General features: G+C 52.5%; 4 protein-coding genes and 2 long non-coding RNA genes across 11 annotated transcripts; 2 read left to right on the top strand and 4 right to left on the bottom strand.

Annotated features, from left to right (window-relative positions):
* Positions 1 to 559: 559 nt before the first annotated feature.
* On the bottom strand, positions 560 to 2,061 carry LOC134164703 (uncharacterized). The gene is made up of 3 exons (XM_062620779.1): positions 1,664 to 2,061; positions 1,488 to 1,589; positions 560 to 1,296 (listed from the first exon to the last, which is right to left on the bottom strand). Exons 1-3 carry the CDS (start codon positions 2,059 to 2,061, stop codon positions 780 to 782), a joined length of 1,017 nt encoding a protein of 338 aa, XP_062476763.1. The 3' UTR covers positions 560 to 779.
* Positions 2,062 to 3,620: 1,559 nt separating this feature from the next.
* Positions 3,621 to 6,514, top strand: LOC134164707 (uncharacterized). Its single transcript, XR_009965220.1, has 2 exons — positions 3,621 to 4,164; positions 4,293 to 6,514. It is a non-coding gene; the product is annotated as an uncharacterized LOC134164707 (long non-coding RNA).
* Positions 4,606 to 11,641, bottom strand: MEAF6 (MYST/Esa1 associated factor 6). 6 transcript variants are annotated; one of them, XR_009965218.1, is made up of 8 exons: positions 11,483 to 11,641; positions 11,226 to 11,341; positions 11,052 to 11,139; positions 10,601 to 10,646; positions 9,885 to 10,077; positions 6,507 to 6,564; positions 5,829 to 5,862; positions 4,606 to 5,361 (listed from the first exon to the last, which is right to left on the bottom strand). XR_009965218.1 is itself a non-coding variant. In XM_062620783.1 (8 exons), the coding sequence occupies exons 1-8, from the start codon at positions 11,576 to 11,578 to the stop codon at positions 5,353 to 5,355; spliced, it is 612 nt and encodes a 203-aa protein (XP_062476767.1). In that variant the 5' UTR covers positions 11,579 to 11,641; the 3' UTR covers positions 4,606 to 5,352. The 6 variants fall into 6 exon arrangements, 5 of the variants coding, with proteins under 5 accessions (XP_062476767.1, XP_062476768.1, XP_062476770.1 ...); XM_062620783.1 differs by lacking the exon at positions 6,507 to 6,564 and adding an exon at positions 6,668 to 6,697; XM_062620784.1 differs by lacking the exon at positions 6,507 to 6,564.
* A 1,099-nt stretch (positions 11,642 to 12,740) lies between these two features.
* On the bottom strand, positions 12,741 to 15,594 carry SNIP1 (Smad nuclear interacting protein 1). Its single transcript, XM_062620778.1, has 4 exons — positions 15,366 to 15,594; positions 15,186 to 15,282; positions 13,956 to 14,545; positions 12,741 to 13,344 (listed from the first exon to the last, which is right to left on the bottom strand). The coding sequence occupies exons 1-4, from the start codon at positions 15,533 to 15,535 to the stop codon at positions 13,080 to 13,082; spliced, it is 1,122 nt and encodes a 373-aa protein (XP_062476762.1). The 5' UTR covers positions 15,536 to 15,594; the 3' UTR covers positions 12,741 to 13,079.
* Positions 15,595 to 15,659: 65 nt separating this feature from the next.
* Positions 15,660 to 19,418, top strand: DNALI1 (dynein axonemal light intermediate chain 1). Its single transcript, XM_062620781.1, has 6 exons — positions 15,660 to 15,791; positions 15,865 to 15,989; positions 16,078 to 16,247; positions 16,872 to 17,050; positions 17,325 to 17,489; positions 19,205 to 19,418. Exons 1-6 carry the CDS (start codon positions 15,711 to 15,713, stop codon positions 19,238 to 19,240), a joined length of 756 nt encoding a protein of 251 aa, XP_062476765.1. The 5' UTR covers positions 15,660 to 15,710; the 3' UTR covers positions 19,241 to 19,418.
* Positions 17,672 to 19,279, bottom strand: LOC134164706 (uncharacterized). The gene is made up of 2 exons (XR_009965219.1): positions 19,186 to 19,279; positions 17,672 to 18,125 (listed from the first exon to the last, which is right to left on the bottom strand). It is a non-coding gene; the product is annotated as an uncharacterized LOC134164706 (long non-coding RNA).
* Positions 19,419 to 19,743: the final 325 nt, after the last annotated feature.

Here is a 19,743-nt window from a genome sequence, read left to right on the forward strand (position 1 = left end):
GAGGAGCCTGTGCCCCGTCCCTGCACGCAGCCAGAGCCCTGGGGTGGGCACAGAGGCTGCACTCGGGGCTCTGGGGACTGTTTCCATGTGCTCTGCGTGGCAGCGGCTCCACAGCATCAGAGTCTGCGTGGTGCTGGCAACGAAACCAAAGTGGCTGCTGGCTCTCAGGGGCAGCCTCTGCAAGGGGCTTTGTTCCCCCTTTACCTGTCACTGTTGGGGGGGTCCCTCAGTGCCAGACACTTGTGGGGTCACTTACACTGAAGGTGGAGGTGGCTGAGGGCAGCTCAGGACCACGCGGGGCTGGTGAGGCACATCCTGAGCAGTGGGAACTGCTCCCCTCGGCAGCCCCGCTCCGTGTGCAGGGAGCACTTCCCTGAGTGAATCAGTGCTGGGGCCGCATCCCCTCCCACGTCACCCAGAGCTCATCGGGGCACCCCTGCCCCTGGGAGCAGCAGCACCGGGCTCTGTGCCCATCCCAGCCAGGCAAGCAGCACCCAGCACAACCCAGTGGGAAGCGGGCACCTGTATTTCACAGCAGTGGGAGGATGGAGCGGGGGGAACCAGGGCTTGGGCACAGGGTGGCCCCATCGCTCCTGCACCTTGCATGGGAGCCCAAGGCCTATTCTGGCATTATGGAGGGCTCAGCACCGTCCTCCAACCCCAGCTCCATCCTGGTCCTCCCATGGAGCAGCATCCCTGGCTGAGCCCCTCTCCAGGGACGAGGGTCCCTCGGCTGCCCCAGTTCCCACCTTGGGCTGTTGCAAGGAGCCAGCTGAGAGTTACAACACGTGCATGGAGCCGCTGACGGAGGGGCCTGATCCGGCCAACGAGGAAGTAAATGGGGCAGCGCCTGTGTTTTGCAATCCTTGTGTGGCCCCACCACCGCCAGCTTGCGCACGGTGACGGGGAGCTGGCTCTGCCCTCCCTCCTTGCCTGTGGAGGCTCCCAACAAGTTGCAGCGGATCAGGATGATGCTCGCCGTTGGGTTCCGCCACAGCCAGCCCTGGGGTAGCCCCATGGGAGCCGCTCACCCTCCTCTGCCTCCAGGCTGCTTCCTGCTGCAGTTCTGAATGGGCAGGACCAGGCAGGGCCTGGCTGGCACTGAGGGATGGAAGGCATGTACGGGGACACGTATGGCAACAGAAGCTGGACCGCGCCGGGCAGGGAGGGATGTGCTGCTCCTTCCCCTCTCCTGCCACCCTGCTCCCACCTTCATGGCCCATCACGGAGCCGCTGGTCCCAGGAGCCTGGCTGGGGCTGGTCCCGGCTGCCAGGGTGGCTCCAGCCATCGGCCTCCTTTAACAGAGCAGAAGGGTGAGAAGGGAAGCGCTGACCGGAGCCGTGCGAGTGCAGGAGCACGGCCCCATCTCCTCCCAGTACCTCCAAGTGCCCGCATGGAGCTGGAGGCTTCCCCATGGCAGAGCTGGGAGCCCCATTGCCAGCTCCGGTGCAGGACCCCCTCTCCCACCACCTTTCCCCTGCTCTACCTGGGGGCTCTCTCCCTTGCTCCCACTGGCATTGGGCTCCTCCGCATCCCCCAGCAGCTCGGGGCCGTCACCGCTGCCCCACCGCAGCACCCGCTCCTGCAGCTGGGACAGGGAGTGAGGGTCCAGGGTGCTGCAGGGACCATGGGGGGGCTCCGGGGGTCCCGCAGGGCACTCACCCGCTGGCGCAGCCCCTGCTGCTCCCGCAGCAGCTCCAGGAACCGGCTGCTCCACAGCAGCTTCTCAGCGCCCAGCTCGGTGCAGAGGAAGCGGACGTCGGCCTCCAGCGCCTCCAGCCTCTCCAGCACGGCCTCGCCAGCATCACCGCGCCCTGGGACCGCAGCTCAGCACCCACCAGCACCCCAATGGCACCCACCTGCTCCAGGGACCCACCTGCCTGCCCCGGCTCCAGCGCAGCACTGAGGTCCCCGTCCTCCTCCTCCTCCTCCTCGCTGCCACTTTCCAGCCTCAACCTCAGCGCCGCGCAGAGCTGGAAGCCACCATGGACAGCAGGGACTGATGGCAGCGGACCCCATGGCCCTGGCACTGACCATGACTGGGAACGTGGCTGTGCCATGCCTTGGGGACCTGCAGCCCTGCTGGTGCCACCCAACGCCACGGCACCGGGCTCGGATGTGGCCCAGGGAGCATCCCCATGGAGTTACCTCCTCGGTGCCCTGGAAGGCGATGTCCCAGCAGCTCTTGTAGAAGACCAGCAGGTACTGGGGGAGTGGGTGGTGGGTCCATGGTGAGCAAACCCGCCTCATGCAGTGTGCCCAGGGCTCTTGGTGGGCAGAGCCCTGCAGTGCCAAGAGCCAAGCCCCAAGGGTTCCCGATCCCCCAACTGGCCACAACCCCCAGCACCCCATGCGATGCACCCATGCCCACACCGTGCCCGGAGCCAACACAGCTGTGTGCCAGCCCCTGGGGAAGAGGGGCCCCATGGTACTGACCCACGCCAGCCTCCGGAGCCACTGCAGCCCCTGGAGCGCTGTCCCAGACAGCAACAGGAGCCACCGGCACCCAGCACGAAGGAGCTGCCTCCACCTCGGCGCTGCTGCACCGCGCTGCCTGCCCATGGGGGCCCTGCAGAGCAGGAGATGGAGAGGGGCTGGCCCGGTGCCCCAGGATGCTCACCCACCGTGCAGGGATGAATGGAGAGCTCCAGGGCACAGCACCACACGCTGGTGTCCAGCAAGGCTCCTGAAAGGGAGGCCAAGAGTTTCCAGGACCAGATTCCAGCACTTGGGATGTGGGATTTGGGCTCAGCAGGAAATCCTGCACCCCCTGCCCAGCTCTGCCCCCTTACCTGCGCTGCACCACGCACGGACCCCTCCTGGACACGGCTCCTGCTGCCTCGGGGCTGGGCTCCATGAACTGCGTAATCCTCTTGGTGATGAGACTGGGCAGGGGATTAGTGCTGCTCCTGCTCTGCCTTTGGTGGCCATAAGGACAGGCGCTGTTCAGTCACTCCTCATCTGCTCTGCAAGCAAAGCACTTGTGATTTAAACTGCTTTTAGCTTTCATTGAGAGCTCGCCCTCACTCCTGTGTCCAAAGCCAGGCATCGCCTATGCTGGAGAGCCTTAGTTTTGTTGTTTAGGAGGAAAAACGGAGATCTTGAGACATAAAATGGAAGGTTTAGGCAAAACTGCCAGAGCCAGGCTCCAGCACCCACCTCGGGGCACTCGTGTAGGTGATGGTGCTTGTTCCCAAGGTGGTCAGAGCCCCTCTCCCTGCCTTACTGTGATACCAGTGCTGCAGAGCTGGGGCTGTGCTGGGACAGAGGCTGCTCCCTCTGCTGGGACAGCCCTCACGGGTCCTGCAGCCTCTTAATCTCACCCATCTCGTAGCCCCCAAAGGGCCCGGGTGCGAATAGCTGCGGTGAAGCACACGTTTGCCATTGCCATCAACGCACTGGCTCCCCCCGCTGCTGCCCCCAGACACGGTCCCCATCGGAACAGGCTGTCCCAGTCCTTCAGTGACAGACACGGCTCCATCCCGCAGCAGCCCCGGTGTGTGTCACAGGGAGCACGGAGCTGATGGGCCCCAGCACACCCACGCCTGCACACGCAGGACTCGCTCAACCCCAAGCTGGGCGAGCCCTTTGCTGTTCCTCTGCAGGTCAATGGGCTGGCCTGAAAGGCAAGAGCAGCTTTCCTCCAGCTCAGAGCTGCTTTGGCCCCTCTGAAGTTCAGGCGTTCCTGTGATCCTTGCTTTGGAGCAGCAGCAGGAGGAGGATTAAAACTGCTTCTGTATCAAAGCCAAGTAATCCAAACCCATCGCCTGCGACGCCTTCTTTCCAGAGCTATGGAAAAAAAACGAGGCCTTGCAGGGGTTTGTGCTTTCTTGGATCTTCCACCCCCTTGTATTTAACCTCTGCTGCTTCAAGCACAAAGTAGGCCAGCTTTGCAGCTTGCCTGTTAAGCTGTTACACCCCCACAGATAAGCAGCTGCCAGCCCCTGAGAGCAGAGCACCAGCCCCAGGATAAACCAGCTCCCACTGAGAACAAATACGGAGCTGCCTTGATCCCGGAGCCAGACAATGGGAGAGCTTTGCTCCTGTCCATTCACCTTCGCCCTTAGGTTCTGCTCTGACTGGGATGCCCAGAGGGACCCCAAAAAGACCCAGGACACCCGGAAAGTGATAACTGCTCCCATGGCACCCCCTCCATCAGCAGAGTTGAAGTAGACACAGCTGCATTACAGCACCTTACCACCTGCAAAGCCGACTTCAGCATCAGCACTGGCATCTTGACCTGGCTACTGTGAAAAGCACCCACCCCTCATCCCTCTGTGTGCTCTTCCAGTGGCACCCCACGCTGCTCAGCCCTTATCTGCAGGCATTCTGCCAGTACCAGCAAGAACTGACTGAGAGCCCAGTCCTACCTTGCAGCAGGCTTAGCTGAACACAGCTGGAGATTAGTGCCTGGCAATCCTTGCAAGCACTCCCTGTTATGTCTACCAGAGGAAAGCAAGCACAAAGGAAACCTCCTCACGGTCACGAGACAAGGAGCAGCTACTGTGTGCAAGTGGAAGAATTCAGCAAAGTCCTCATGGAGCAGATGGAGAACAAAAAGCACCAGGAGTCAGGTTTTGGACTGAACAAACCGTGAGAAGAGAGACAAACATGTACCTTTTATTGTTTATGTACAAATGACATCGGTTTGTATTAAAAAGAGAATCCACCCGATCTCAAAGAGACAGCTTCAAGCTCCAGCCTTCCCTGCATCTAAAAGCACTGTGTAGATTTTAGGAGATGGTGTTTAAAATGAAAGAGAAAATGGTTAACCACCTTCTTCTCTGCCTGACAAAGAACCAAAAGGAGCTGTTCCTGCCACTCTACATCGATTAAACCAAAGAAACCAAAAGTCCATTTGTTAACTATACACGTGGCTGTAAAAAAAATACCCCCACAACAGAACCAACAAAACCAAAACTACAAAGCTAAGTATCAGCAACAAAAGTAATCTAAGTCTTAGCAACATGGATGGGCCACACTGAATCACAGCCCACTTCCAGTGGAAAAAGAAATACCTCTCCGTGGGTTTGCAGATGACAGGGGTGGCAGCAGCAACAACATCAGCCCGTTCTAGGAAGTTCCCAACTGAGGTGGAAGCACAGAATGGCCAGGAATTCAGGACTACCACTGCTACTACACCTTAGTCTTCCTGCAACTCAGGTGATGTATAAATGATGCAAAGTACATGGTCCAAGATTTCCTCCCCCCATCTAAGTTCTTTAGAGTGAGCCACTCCCATCTGCAGACACTTGGCCAGGGAGCTGCCATCATGCTCATTCAGTCGACTGGCATTTTCTCAGTGGGGATTCACGCAGACCTAAATCCCAGAAGCATCAGCACTGATGAGTCTAGTAGTCCTGCAGAGAAAGGAAAGGGTGGGCACATTAACACCTTTCTACCTTCAGTTCTGCTCGCAGAGCTGGGATTCTCAGTCTTCTCTCATTTCTACACACCATTAGTTGCAGGCAAAACATGTAGCTAAACATTCAAAAGAAAGGACCCTTCAAAACCTTAGTTCAAGAACACAGCAGCTCAAACCAGATGCTTCTAATGTTCCAGATCATGACAAGGCAACAGGACGCAAAACAGTTTTCTGCATGAGAAGTGCACAGGATTAACTGGGACCTGGCTTCATAACAAGCCTACCTGGGCTTATTTACTGTTACATCCACAAGACAATGCTTAGCTCATACCGTGATTCTCCTCAACCATGAAAATAAGGTCTTAAATTACAGCAGAGGGAGGCTTTTTAAGATTAGGAGTCAGTCAACCACTCAAGTCTACAGATGAGCAATGAAAACAATGACAGAGCACTGATACTTACGGCTCTTGGCTTTTTGTTTAACTTGAGATCAATCCTGTGGTTGGAAAGATAAGAGAAATGTCCATTTCAATACATTAAACCAACACTAGCGTTCAAAGAACCAGCTACTGCATATGGCACAGGCTACAACAAAGACTATTTGGTTAATTCAATCCACATTCTCAATTGGGCTGAGCCAAATCACTGTCCCAGTATTACTGGACAAGAGAACAGCAAAGAGACAGAGAGTGGATTCTTTCTTATTTGCCAAAATGCATATTGTGTCCACTCAAAACAGGAGTTAATACAAGGTTCATAACCAAAATCACAGGGAAGTTATGCAGCATAAAGAAATGAGGTTAAACACGCATGCTCTATGTTAATTTGTTAGATGTGTAACTATGCCACAGGTAATTATTCAGACATAGTGGTAATGGTTATTTACTTGGGATACAGATAGGAGTTTAGGATGAGCAGGGATTATATGAGTCAAAGGGATGGAGTTTGATTACATTTTTCCAGAAGGAAATATCCAATCTACACTCATCTCCTTCAGAAGCAAAGCCGGAAGAATCAGGTTTTAAACTACGGGTTTAAGTTAAAAAGTTTGCTCTATTTTAAGTAAAAAAAAATGAAATAGAAAAGTAAAGGAGAGTGAAGTTAATTGAATTTTGCTGAAGTTATTAAATAAAATGTTACCTCCATCACGTTTTTCTGTTTTTAAAAAAAACTTCCCAGCCTAACCTAATATACATACCTACAATTAAACAGATAAACTATGGGTTAGAAAGGTCTCAAAAGGCACATTGGTGTCTACACACTAACAACACAGCACAAGTACTAATTCAAGTCAAACTTACTCAAAGTCATAATCAAACATGCCAGACGGGCTGAGGGGCAGCATTTGAAAGGAAGAAAGCAATAGAAATTAATATACTAATGAATTAAATAAATTAGTTGATTAGCCACCCTAGCAAGATTACTAAAAAAAATCAAAGGAAATAAAAGAAATAATAAAGCCACTGTTCAAATGCCATCAAGTTCTTTCTTAAGATCTCTTAACCCAACTCGGGCACAAAAAGCACTCCGGATGTGGCAGTCAAGTCCCCCTCCCCAACTGGATTTCTGGGTAACAGAGGTGTTAGAACAGAGGCAGAGTGGGTTTAGGGAGGGGATTTTAGGTGCTGAAAACGGAGCTATCATCAGACCCTCGGGAGTGCCCACTAGCTCAGAGAGAGGAAAACTGATTCGCCTGCAAAACCAAACGAGGGGGGGGTCAGAGAGCAGAGGCTTTGTCTAGATTATTACAGCAAAGCAAAGCTGGTTCAGGCAGAGCTGGAGACACAGAACTAAGTGGCTGACTTGGCATTTGAAGAGCCTCACAATGCACTCGCACACACACATCCTCTTGCACTCGCTTCCTTTCCAGAGCTAAAAAGAGAACAGGGTCATTTGGCCAAGGCTAGTGACAGGCTGGTGACACTCCCACCCCTCGCCTCAGCATTCACACCATACCACAGCGCCGTCCCTAGGAGCAGTCCTGCCCCAGAGCCAACAGCTGTGGGTGTTGGAAAGGGCTGCTCCACAAATCGGCTCTAACTCGGGAGCTCTTCAGCACGGGCTTTCTAAGAGCAGTATTGTTTTCTCCTGAAACACTTTTTAGGCATGAAAATTGCTGAGCCCATAGAAAATAACCATCCTGGCCTTCCTCTGGGCTCACAGGGAACAGAGGACTTCAGTAAAGACACTGCAACTTCCATCTGATTCACTGTTGGGAGCTGACCTGCCTATTCACACCAGTTCTGTCCAGTCTGAATCCCATTCCCAACAGCCCTCTAAGAGGCGTACAAAGCAGAACACCCAGTGCACTCAATGCGCCTTCAGGTCCCAACTCCTCCCCGTGCTCCAGGACCAGGAGAGCAGAACGCTGGCAGGGTGCTGGCAAACACAAGAGCTTCTGATCAAAAAGAAAAGCCACTCTTTCTCTGGATTCTAATCTTTTTCATTCTATGGCACTCAAGAAACAGACCCGTGAGTCCCTTCCGACAGCACTCAGGGCTGCAATGCATTTTAAAGCACATAGCTCTATTATTAGTAGACCAGGACTGCTTTGTCCTTGGGGTTTTTTAACCCAGATATAAAGTGGTCTTTTCTGCCAAAATTTAGGGGATAGTAACAGTAATCGCAATTTTAACAAGAGTTTTTGTTACAAACTTAAATTATCTTAGTTTAATTCTCTATCTGCCCATGTTAAGCATTACAAAACAGTCAATCACTACCTAAGCCTTTCTGTAACGTGGATGTGTTTGATGTACCTCTTAGGAGGATAAGAACTGCCATAGCAGATCAGACCAGGGCTCTTCACGTCCAGCACTGTCCCCGCCAGTACCCAGCACCAGCTGCTTCAGGGGAAGGAATGGAGAAGAACCCCCAAAGCAACAGAACCTGTCAGTAGGGCAGATTCTTGCTAACTCCTGTCCCTAAAGTTCAGGTTATGCAATGGAGCAAAAGTATTATTTACAGCATCTGGATTGCACCCCACTGTGTGTGCAGAGGATGGGTTTGCTGGCCAGGTGAGTGCTTTTAGAGGAGCATTTTGTAACTCATTTGAAATAGCAGTTTTCCTGAGCTGTACTTGAGGTTTACAGGGTGTTTCTCTGAACTTATTCACAGATGGAGTTTCTTGTGTCTTTCCAATTGTCTAGAGGCAATAAAAGAGTTTTGAGCTGCTTTAGACTCGTGAGGAACCCAAGGGACACCTAGTACTTCAGGAGGTTTGCCCAATTAAGACTGCTGTAAGAAGCAAATTCTGATCTAAGAATTAAAGACACACTAATGCCCCAAAACCTAATGAAAGAGAAAAAGCAGTTAACCGCTTCTCAAGCACTATACCTGCCTCTGCATCTCCCACTCCAACCTTCCCCCAGCAACTCTGGACATTTTAACCACTGCTCTTTAAAACATCTCTCCCTTGTAACTCATAAGAAGTTCCCTTAAAGAGAAAAGCCCATCCAAAGCCAAGCTCTGCACTTACTGCATTTCTGCAGTAAATGCCTCCTCTTTCCAAGAGCATGGATCTCCATGTTTCCTCCCTTAGGACCTGACTCCTGGCTTTAAGTGACAGAGGGGAGACTGAGATGAGCTCTTAGGCAGAAGCTCTTCCCTGGGAGGGTGCTGAGGCGCTGGCACAGGGTGCCCAGAGAAGCTGTGGCTGCCCCATCCCTGGCAGTGTTCAAGGCCAGGTTGGACACAGGGGCTTGGAGCAAGCTGCCCTAGTGATGAGCTTTAAGGCTCCTTTCAACCCAAACCAGTCTGGGATTCTATGGTCCAGCAGCAGGTTATGTTGGCCCATAGAGAGCAGCGCTGTGAGGCATGGAGTGTGAGCCATCAGCCTGCCACACTGCATCATGCTTTAAGGGGTTTACGGGTCAGAACCATTCACCTAAATCCAGCCATAAAGAGTTCAGGAAATCTTTGTTTCACATGGATTTCAGGTCAGCTTAACAATAAACACTTTAACGTAGCAAAGCAACTCTTCTATGCCATGATCAAGAGACTCAGTTTGGTATATGACAGCTAAAAGGGCTTGGAATAGGAATCTTAGTGAAGGTACTGGAAGTGCCAACAACCCCCAGAACATTTAGATTCGCTTTTCCATTTCACCCCCCCTTCTCCAAAGAAAGCACTGACATTCCCATCTCACTTGGTCCTGCAGAAACCAGTAAGCAAGCACAGGAGGCCAGGACTGCCATCCTCCTCTGCTGGGAGGCAAAGAGCTTTATTCTCCTGGACAGACAGGAGACTTGAGAAAGCCTGCTCAAAAGTATGGCTAGACCAGAGCTGGAGTCAGCGCCCTGTGCTGCTGCTTTAACTTCTTCATGTTTTCCCCTCCTTGATACAACAAGGGGCTGATAAACACTACGGGACAGGTATAACTCAAAACCAGAAAGGTTACTGACACAAATAACCCCAGCTGCTTGTTATTCTAACGAGTTACTGGTTCTTTTCACATCACACCAACCCAGGAGCAGCTAACCGCGCAGAAGGCATGGCGAGCAGGCTGCCGGTACCACTAACCTGTGTCGATTTTTGTTCTTCCGCTTTTTGTGGCTGCTGTGGTGGCTCCCCGAAGAAGTAGAAGAAGCAGCTTTCTGGGGTTTCACCCCCTGCACTGAACCATCCAGCTCCTCAGCATCCTCCTGGTTGGGTTCGTTCTCCTGATTGTGAAAGTCTGGAGAAGTGTCGCTCTCCGTGCCGCTGCCCGGCTCCCCTAGAGCAGGACAAGCACAGGTGAGCACAAGTTACCTCCCTGCAGAGCACAGCGCACGGGCAGCAGAGCCTAAGCCTTACAGCATCAGGAGGTAAATAAGAGAACCTGAAACATCCCCTAAGGCCAGCAGCTACCTCCGCAGCAAGCGGCACACGCCAGAAACGTACTTGGGTTGGTATCAATTACAACCCCATTTTTAAACGTCCTGAAGGTATGTGGCTCTCCACATGTCCCTCTGACTGACAACACACACCAAGGCGTTGCTTCAGCTCTTTCAGCCTCTTTCTCCAAAGAGCACCAACCCCACTGAAATGAGTTTAATGCACAATGAACTCTTGTTGAGCATCAAAGTTTACTCGAGAAAGGAAACAACTTTACTTGTGCCTCACAGGGCGCTGGGTGGGAACACTCAGGATGGAGGCTGTACTCACACAGGGAGCAGTGAGTACAGCCCGGGTCCAGGCAGCTGGAGACAGAAGCATCATTCCTTCCAAATCCTGAGAGAAAGGAAAAAGCCACTTACGCTTCTCAATGAGCTGGTCCTGAACTCCAGCTAACGCACTGACCGCCTAGGAAAGCAGAAGGGGTGTTAATGGGAGCAGCAACTCACCACTTCTCAAATGTTCAAAAGCACAGAGATTACCTCACAAGGACACATCAGGCTTTGGCCTGAGAGCTCACAACCCAGCACCAGCACAGGAGATGGGGGATAGGTGCAAGAAGATAAGGACACGATGGCAGTGCCAAGCGTGTGGTGCGGGTGGGTCCCTTCCACCTCTCTGGGTACTAAATGGGAAGAGGGCTCTGAAAGAGGCTGCTACACGGGATGAAGATGCTGGGGTTGGGGGAGAGGAGCTTAAACGGAGAAGTGGTCCTGCAGCAGCCTCTGGGACCAGAGCACCGAGGAGCACCAAGGGATGAAGATGGGGAGCGGGTTGTGTGCTCAGCCCGCCGGGGTCCGGCCCGGCTCTCACCGCTGCCGAGGTGACCGAGGACTTGCTGAAGAGCCGCTCCGCCTCCTTGAACTTGCGGTTCCTCCGGTCGTTCTTGCTGTTGGAGTTCCTGAAAGGGGGCAGAACGGGCATGGAGGGGGCACGGAGGGGGCCCGGCTCTGCCTCCCTCCCTCCCTCCCTCCGTCCCTCACTCACTTCTGGTTGGTGAGGTAGCGGTCCCAGCCGCGGATGATGTTCCCGTACATCTGCGTGTCCTCCAGGTAGCTGCCCTCGAAGGCGTAGATCTGCCGCTCCAGGTTGGCCAGCGTCTCCTGCCGGGCACAGCGCAGCGCATGCAGCAGGCCCGGCCCCGCGCCCGCCCCGCGGCCCAGGCCCCGCCGCCGCCGCCGCCACCACCACCCGCGGCCCCGCCGCCGCCGCTTCCCCCGCCGGTCCCCCCCCCCGTTGCTCACCGCCAGCTCCTGCTTGCGCTTCACGAGCTCCGCCAGCTCCCGGCGGGTGTCGGGGATCTGCGGGGGGCCGCCGGCCTTGGCGTGCAGCGCGGCCATGGCGGCTGCGGCCTGCGCGGGCCGGGCGGGCGGGGAGGCGGCGGCTGCGCTGCCGGGAGGGGCCGCTGGGGGCAGCACCGAGCCCCGGCCCCGCCTCCCCGCTCCGGTCCCCGCCTCCTCTCCCGGGCACCCCGAAAGGGAAGGAGGAGGCTCCCCGGCACCCAAATCATGCTTTATATGGCTCCTTAACGTACTTAGCGCCCTCCATCCCATCACCGGTTCATCTGTTTTCAAGGAACATAAAGGCAAATAAGAAGTATTAACACCTAAAAGTAATTAGGGCTAAATTTACAAATTCTTTATTTAAAAACCCCTATAGTATAATATAAAGGAGATCCTCCGAGTCAAAACTCTACCTACCATGTGAAACCCTGCAGCAGTGCCCCGTATTTACATCCCAAGTGTTCCAGCCTGTGCGTGTTAACGTGTGCAACACGTGTGCACAGCACATGAGCACAGGTCAGAGAGCCCGCGACCACGGAACAAACATCCACTGGGAGCAGCGTGGAAAATGCATGTTTCTTACAGTGTGAAGCCATGGGGTGGGGGGAAGACATCCAAAGATGCATGTACTTGAGGGAGTGGAACTGTTCATCCTCTTCTTAAAGCCTTGTTTCACGGGTTGGGGGGAGTATTTTAAACAAGTGATTTGTGTATTTTCTTTATCAAAAGAAAAATAGTGCAAACTCGGGTTGAAACAAGTCACCACATAGAAGGTCTTTGTGTAATGCGAACAAAACCAAGGAGAACCTATTTGTGGGCTGGGGTGGTGCCAGAAATAAAGGCTCCAGCCCCTAACACTTGATATCCAGCATAAGCTCAGCACCATGTGTGGGAAGACGACCCAGATCTCGGCTCCCAAACCACACGGGCAGCACCTGAAGCCCCAGGAAGACTCTGACTTCAACTTGCCTCGTGATTTTTGGGTGGTGAATTCCAGTGAAATACCCTCACAAGGCAAACCAAGTGCCCAGCGCATACCAACTTCTCCACCTCATTAGTAGCCAGCCAGGTAAATTCTCCTGTCCAGAATTCCTACCGGGCAAAGGAATTTGGCAAACTAGGGAACACGATGTGTTACAAAACTCATGGGGTTACTTTCTAACTAAGATTTCTGTTAAGGAGCATTTTCAAAGGGCTATGACAAAACAGTCAATTAAAATAATTTTAAATACACCAGCTGTGTTCCAAGTCATTTCCCAGCAGAAATGTCCTTCAACATCTGTGGAGTCCTCCCAGCATCAGAGCTTTCACATCCAGGTGCTCTTCTGCTTGTTGAGGAGGGAAAGCAAAGAAACAAGAACAAAGAGAAGCTGTATTTCCCAATACGCAGAACTATCAGAAATGAATAATCAGGGAAGTCCCCCAGAATAAACTATGAGAACAGAACAGCAACGGAAAAAGGACTTTAAGGCAATAAGAGGCATCAGTGCTGTGATGCTCCAACGCATGTTCAACTGCAATTTCTCTCTCCTGCCCCTTCCCTTTCCCTCCTCATCTGTTAACTGTCAGACTCTTCCTCCTTCTCATCGTCATCATCATCGTCCTTTGTGTTGGCCTCGGATTTATCCGAGGATTCATGGAGAAGAACATATTCCCTGCTGCTGAACCCGAACTTGAGCACATCCTTCTCCTTCAGTTCATAGTAGCGCTGCGGCTCAATCCGCTGGTTGTTCAGGAAAGTGCCATTCCCAGAGCCCAGGTCGATGATGTAGGGCCTCACTCTGCGGCCAACGGTACCATCGGCACGGGTGTACTCCACGAGCCTGGTGAAACAAAACAACACCCATTCGATCACAAGAGCCAGAAAGGAAACACGCTCCGAAAGCAGACGGGTTCCCCTGGTGCAGTTAAATACTCATCTGCACTCACAGAGACTGGAACAAGCCTGATGAAAGCAATGGGAAACTGTGAGACTGAGCAGATTCTGAGACTGCATCACCTCCTAAAACTTCTGGTGATATAATAAAGCAATTCCTACACCAGAACAGATGGCTGTGCCCTACGAGAGCATCTTTGTCTTCAGCAGCAGGCAACCCCCGCTGCTCCAGAGGAGACGGGCACACGTTGCTGTGAAAGGCCACATGGATAAAACCTCTTTCTCAAACACTTTAACTGCCAATTACACCTGCCAAATCATTCCAGTTAGGATACACATCAGCTCTGTCTAACCCTGCTGTGTCATCTGTCTTACTAAAAGGCTGCTTGTGGTTAAATAGGAGGAATTACAGATGGCTTTGATTACTGCTAGGATGATGTGCAGCAGCCAACAAAAATCCCATCTCTAATGTACTTTACAGCAAACTCGTACCTCTCAACCGTGCACAGCTTTTCTTTCTCCTTCCTGAATAATCCTGTTTCATCAGCAGGTACTTACCGGTACTGAAACACAGCATGCTGCTTCGAGCAGGAGGGGTGGTCGATGGGAATATCTGCGATCCTGCGGTGCCTGCCCAGCAGATAAGCACTCTGCCTGTGAATGTACATGACTGGCAGAAACTCATCGTTTTTGAAGGGATAAAGGCGCCAGCGCTTCTTCGGAATGCGAGCTTCAGGGGGCTCGCTGTACTTGATCACCACGCCTCGGAAAGTGTTGGTGTCCTCCAGCAGCGCCCCCGACAGTTCAAAGCTTGGCTTCTCTTTCTTCACAGCAGGTTTTTCTTTAGGTTTGTTATCAGACTGCCCCAGTTCTGGTTTCTGCTCAACGCCACTGCTTTGGTTGTTTTGTCGATGCTCTCGTCTCCTCTCGTTGTAAAACTCCCTCTCTGCTTGCTGCTCACGGATGTTGTGGACATCCCTCTCTCGCTCGTGGCCACGGACTCCAGGCCGCTCATTCAGGTTCTTCCTTCTGTCTGCGTGGTCTCTGTGTCTGTCTCTGTCACCGCTCCTGTCTCTCCTGTGCTCTGGTTCTGATGGGTATCTCTGCTTTCGCTCCTCGTTTCCTCGCCGGCAGTGATCATCTCGCTCCTGGAATGAAGAATCACTTACAGCAACGCAGGCGGAACTGGCACGAAACAGCAGTGAATCTACCTCAGCTTTTAAGCAAATCACAATCCTACACATGGAAAACATACACTTGGACGCTATCTGCGGATCTACCGCTACATGAGAGAAACTGCCTTCCGTGCCAAGCAATCTAGATTCCCACAGTTCACACCAAAGAGAGATCAAGCAACCGTGCAATGCATCATCTGCACTGGGCAAAGGACCTCGCAGAAGTGGCTTGCATGAGGACACAGGCTGGGTTCATGCACACGTGTGAACTTCTGGCAAAGCCTGGGGTGGGCAGCAAGAGCTCTTAAACTGCCAGGACCCTCCTCCTGATGCTGCACACTACAAGGACTCGTGGAACGTAACTGCCAGCTGAGAAGTCGTTTTGGAGCACGCTGCTCTAGTGGAAGGTGTCCCTGTTTGGGGCAAGGGGTTGGAACTGGTTGAGCTTTAAGGCCCCTTCCAACCCAAACCAGGCTGGGATGCTGTAATGCGTACCTCTCACGGCCGAGTCCCACAGGAACCGCTGTCGGACAGAGTCCCGAAGCGCGCAAGGCCCCCGCTAACACCTCCGCGGGCAGGACCGGGCCTCGGTGCTACCGACAATGCCAATTACCTGCTTCACCTTCACGGCAGCGTGGTGCGGGCTGCGGCTCCTCCTGCCGCGCGGGGACCGGCTCCTCCGCCCGGACTTGCTCTTCCTCTTGGGCGACCTTTAAAGCAACGAGCGCAAGAATGAGGAGCGAAGCCCGGCCGGGCGGCGCGCAAGGCCCTCAGCCACCGGGCCCGGCCCTACCTGCTGCTCCTGCCCTGGCGCGGCCCGGCCGGGCCCCGCCGCTCCTCGGCCGGCGGAGATTGGCTGCCCCGCGCCGAGCGGGAGGCGGAGCGCCGGGGGCTCCGCTTCTCGGCCTTCACCGCCACGTCCCGGCGCCTCCGCTCCCGCCGCCGTTCGCCCTCCGCCTCCATGGCGCCGCCGGCAGCCACACAGCGAAGCGCGCCCCGCTTCCGGTGCTCGGAAGCACTTCCGCCTCGCGCCGCACCGCCCTCAGGCACTTCTGCGCCTGCGCACAACCGCGTTCAACCGCGCAGGCGCTCCTCGCGCAGCGCCGTTGCCATAGCGACAGCAGCATCCGAGGCCGCCATGATGCCGCCGCCGGACTCGCTGCTGCGGTACAACCCGCCGCTGCTCGTCCGCCGCCGCACGGAGAAGCGCTCCCCCGGGGTGAGCGGGACCGGGCCGCCCGAGAGCCCCGCCCCGCCCCGCCCTTGCCTACCGCGCTCTGCTTTCTCCGCAGGCCCCCCCGCTGCAGGCGACACCCTCGGCGCCGCCCGCCCCGACGGGGCCCGTCCCGCTGCCCAGCACGGCCGCCGAGCCCGGGAAGCAGACGCGGGAGCTCCTCAACGCCATCCTGCCGCCGCGGTGAGCGGAGCCGGGCTCCCCCCCTCCCTCCACACAGTGCCTGGCAGCGCCCGGCGTGGCCGGTAACAGCCCGTGCTTCTCCTGGCAGGGAATGGACGGAGGACAACACGCTGTGGGTGCAGGAGGTGTCCAGCACGCCCAGCACCCGCCTGGACGTCGTTCACCTGCAGGAGCAGCTGGACCTGCGGCTGCAGCAGAGGCAGGCACGGGAGACCGGCATCTGCCCCGTGCGCAGGGAGCTCTACTCGCAGTGCTTCGGTCAGTGCCCCCCCTGCAGCTCCCACAGCCGCTATGCTCCTCCTCCAAGGAGGCTTAACACAGCCCATAGGGTAGGGACCACCAAGCAGGGCACACTGCCCTTGCCTTCCTTGTCAGGGATCAGCACTTCAGCGCTTGCTGAAGCTGTCAGCTTCTCTACAGACCGTATTACTCGAAAGACATGTTGTAAAGCAGTAAAAATTGCAAACAAGCATAATAAATCCCTTAGTTGTACTTAACCCAATAGTTTTAAATAACTTGAAAGGCTGTGTAACTGTTAAAGACTTACACCCTCTGCTGACATGGTGCTGAGATTGAGCAGGACTCTTCTGGAGGCTCTTGGCTCTTCTGTAAGCTTCCCCTGCAAGAAATCATTACAGTGTTTTAGGCACTTGCTTTTACAGCTCCAGTGGATCACTATCACTGTTGTGACCACAGGTTCTATACCACCACTCTGCTTTTACATGCCAGCATACAAAAGAAAGTAACTTTACTGTCTGTACTAAACCCATGCTGCTTTTGTGGTGCAGAGAATGGGTGAAAGACAACAAAGCTCGGGGCCCCGTGTGAATCCAGGATTCCCAGATAAATGACTAACTAGACTGTGGTACCCTTGCTTTAAAGATGAACTGATCCGAGAAGTCACGATCAACTGTGCCGAGCGAGGACTGCTCCTGCTTCGGGTCAGGGATGAAATCCAAATGACCATCGCTGCTTACCAGACGCTGTATGAGAGCAGCATTGCATTTGGCATGCGGAAGGCACTGCAAGCTGAGCACGGCAAATCTGACATGATAAAAAGAGTAAGCTGGGCTGTGAGTTTGCTGTCGCGTGGTACAGCATAGGGATAGTACATGTAAAGCTTTATATGAAACCAGTTATTTCTATTGCCACTGGATGGCAGTAAAGATCATCAGAATACTTGTTCGCTTTCCTAGGGCTTAATTGCATTGAGTAAATGATGTGCTATTATGTCTGGGACGTGATAAAGACTATACAATGCAGAGCTTTGTCCCATCTTAACTGAATGTTGATTATTAATCAACTAAACTTGAGGGATCTATACTCTTCTTCAAGATTGCAGAGCTAGAAGAGGAAAAGCGGGAGCTGGAAGCACAAGTGAGTGACCAGAAAGCTAAATGTGAAGCTATTGAAAAACGGGAAAATGAAAGGAGGCAGATAGAAGAAAAGAAACACACTGAAGAGGTGCAGGTCCTGAAAAGAACCAATCAGCAGCTGAAGGTTAGTTAAAAACAAAAAGACCATTTCAAGTAGTAATGGTAAAACTTCGCAGTTTGTAGTTAGAAAGACACAGAAATAACTTTCTCCTTATGGGTTCAGAAGTGTTACATTTATGGAGGTGTTTGCATTAATGTTCTGCTTCCTTTAAATTCTCACTGAAATGGGAAAAATAGTGTTTTCACATTCTCTGCTTCCCTGATCACTCAGTAACTGGTCACTATCAGTAAACCTGATGATGCAAACAGCAGGTGAGAATACCCAAATTCTACTCATGCACAGACGTTTGCCAGGGAGAGGGCAGAATTTGTTCAGAAAATGATGAACTGTTACAGTCAGATGCTTCAAACTTGACCAATACTCCAGGAATCTGCTCCTGCACAACAAGACTGTGAGGTTACAATGGCAGCACCACCCCTTCCCAGCTACAAATCAGAAAATCTAGTGCAGGCAAGTTGAGATGTTTTGTTCCTTTGCTGCTGGCCATTACAGTTGATTCCCTGATAACAAGCTGCACCATTTAACATTAAATATTGCATAATAGGAACAATTGTGTACTTACGCAGCAGGGACTAAATAATTACAGGAGCAATTTTGTGCATGCTGCTTTGGTGAAAACAGCTTCTGCTCGTTACTTTGCTTTTGAAAGGAAAAAATCCCAGCGAGTAAAGACAAAATGTTACCCTAAACGTTAAATGTTTCTGGATACAGCTAAAGAACGATTAGAGCGGAGACTGAGATGAGCTCTTAGACACAAGTTCTCTCCTGTGAGAGTGCTGAGGCACTGAGGCACAGGGTGCCCAGAGAAGCTGTGACTGCCCCATCCCTGGCAGTGTTCAAGGCCAGGCTGGACTGGGCTTGGAGCAAGCTGCTCTACTGGAAGGTGTCCCTGCCCGTGGCAGGGGGTTGGAACTGGAGGAGGCTCTGAGGTCCTTTCCAACACAAACCAGTCTGGGGTTCTTTTTCCTTTACACTGAGCTGCTCTCCTTATCTGTACCCTACAGTTTCTCCTTTCTAAACCACTGACTCCTTCAAGCCATCTTGAAATGTTCTAGGGTGGAAGATGGAGTAACTCAGATCAAATATGCATTGCCACAGAACCCATGTTTCCTGAAGTACTCCAACAGCCGTGAATACACTGCTGTCATTTCTTTTTCATGGCAGCTCTGGAAGAGGACAACCCAGGAGTCCTGGATGCTTCACACACAACATGCTCCCTGAGCACGAGTAGCTCTCTGATAAATCTACTAATTGGGCGTCAAGTTGTCTCTGTAACTGCAAAACTCGCTGTTCCCAGATACTTTTGTTCCAGGGTTTGTGTTCCAAATACTAGAGAGCCAAATATTTAATTTAGCTAACATAGTCCAGCCTGAAATCAGAGAATTCGGACCACTGTTTCAACAGCTTTTATTTAATTTCCTCTTCAGTGCTTTACATTATTAAACGGCTCTTTCATTGTACGGAACCAATGCCAGCTCTTTTCTTCTCAGAATGCAACAAGTGTGTATGCCAAGAGCAAAAAGCTAATTTATAAAATGTGTACTAAGGAATGGGATAGCTCAGGGAAAAAACAATCCCAGCCTGCTTTGCTTAAAGTATTGCAGCATCCCTCAGCTCCTTGCTTTGAATATCAAACAGATAATTTATTACTTTACAGCAACGTGGGTTTATTTTTTACGTTGAATCTAATTTGACTTACTGTCTCGTTTGTTTTTCAGGCACAACTTGAAAGCATCATTGCACCAAATAAGTAGATTTTGTTCTTATCCTCCAGGCAGCATTCAGAAGAGCTGTCAGAGCAAGAAGTTTGCAATTAGTAACAAAGAGTTGTCTTCGTAAAACAAGCTTGAATTTTCACTTACCGGTAACTGAAGGCAGCACAATTGTGTTCTGTCCTTCTTTGTCTCTTGAAGAGTTGAATTTCAAGGGCTTCATTAATTACTGCACCCTTTTTCAATGCTGTCTCAGCATTCAGCTCTTTGAACAGCAAGCATGGCTGGGACTTTGTACATGCAAGCATCTTTGTAACATTATTACTTTGAAAATGTCATATAAAGTACGGGAAACCATATACAAAGCATCTACAATAAATCTAAGTCCCATTCACCACGAATCAGTCAGGTCATTCTTGGGCAGGGTGTTTGAGGGGTTGTTTCCTTGAGTAGGCGCATGTTGGTGTTAATTGTACATCAAAATCCCCTACCAGTACCATTAGCAGTAACTAGGATGAGAAATACATGGTTATTTCTAATGAAAC

Source organism: Pezoporus occidentalis, unplaced genomic scaffold (assembly GCF_034315485.1).
Source record: "Pezoporus occidentalis ecotype Australia unplaced genomic scaffold, CSIRO_AGI_Poc_V1 ctg223, whole genome shotgun sequence".
In the NCBI taxonomy this organism is placed as follows: Eukaryota; Metazoa; Chordata; class Aves; order Psittaciformes; family Psittacidae; genus Pezoporus; species Pezoporus occidentalis.

Coding starts and splice junctions, on each gene's coding strand:
- MEAF6 (XM_062620782.1), bottom strand. CDS start 11,578: ATGGCCGCGCTGCACGCCAAGGCCGGCGGCCCCCCGCAGATCCCCGAC. Junction 10,647..11,051: donor CCTCGGTCACCTCGGCAGCG/GTGAGAGCCGGG, acceptor CTGCTTTCCTAG/GCGGTCAGTGCGTTAGCTGG. Junction 5,863..6,667: donor ATGTTTGATTATGACTTTGA/GTAAGTTTGACT, acceptor TTCCAACCACAG/GATTGATCTCAAGTTAAACA.
- SNIP1 (XM_062620778.1), bottom strand. CDS start 15,535: ATGGAGGCGGAGGGCGAACGGCGGCGGGAGCGGAGGCGCCGGGACGTG. Junction 14,546..15,185: donor CTGCCGTGAAGGTGAAGCAG/GTAATTGGCATT, acceptor TCTTCATTCCAG/GAGCGAGATGATCACTGCCG. Junction 13,345..13,955: donor CATGCTGTGTTTCAGTACCG/GTAAGTACCTGC, acceptor TTGTTTCACCAG/GCTCGTGGAGTACACCCGTG.
- LOC134164703 (XM_062620779.1), bottom strand. CDS start 2,061: ATGGCACAGCCACGTTCCCAGTCATGGTCAGTGCCAGGGCCATGGGGT. Junction 1,590..1,663: donor AGCAGGGGCTGCGCCAGCGG/GTGAGTGCCCTG, acceptor TCCCTGTCCCAG/CTGCAGGAGCGGGTGCTGCG. Junction 1,297..1,487: donor GCAAGGGAGAGAGCCCCCAG/GTAGAGCAGGGG, acceptor GCTCTGTTAAAG/GAGGCCGATGGCTGGAGCCA.
- DNALI1 (XM_062620781.1), top strand. CDS start 15,711: ATGATGCCGCCGCCGGACTCGCTGCTGCGGTACAACCCGCCGCTGCTC. Junction 15,990..16,077: donor AACGCCATCCTGCCGCCGCG/GTGAGCGGAGCC, acceptor TTCTCCTGGCAG/GGAATGGACGGAGGACAACA. Junction 17,051..17,324: donor AATCTGACATGATAAAAAGA/GTAAGCTGGGCT, acceptor CTCTTCTTCAAG/ATTGCAGAGCTAGAAGAGGA.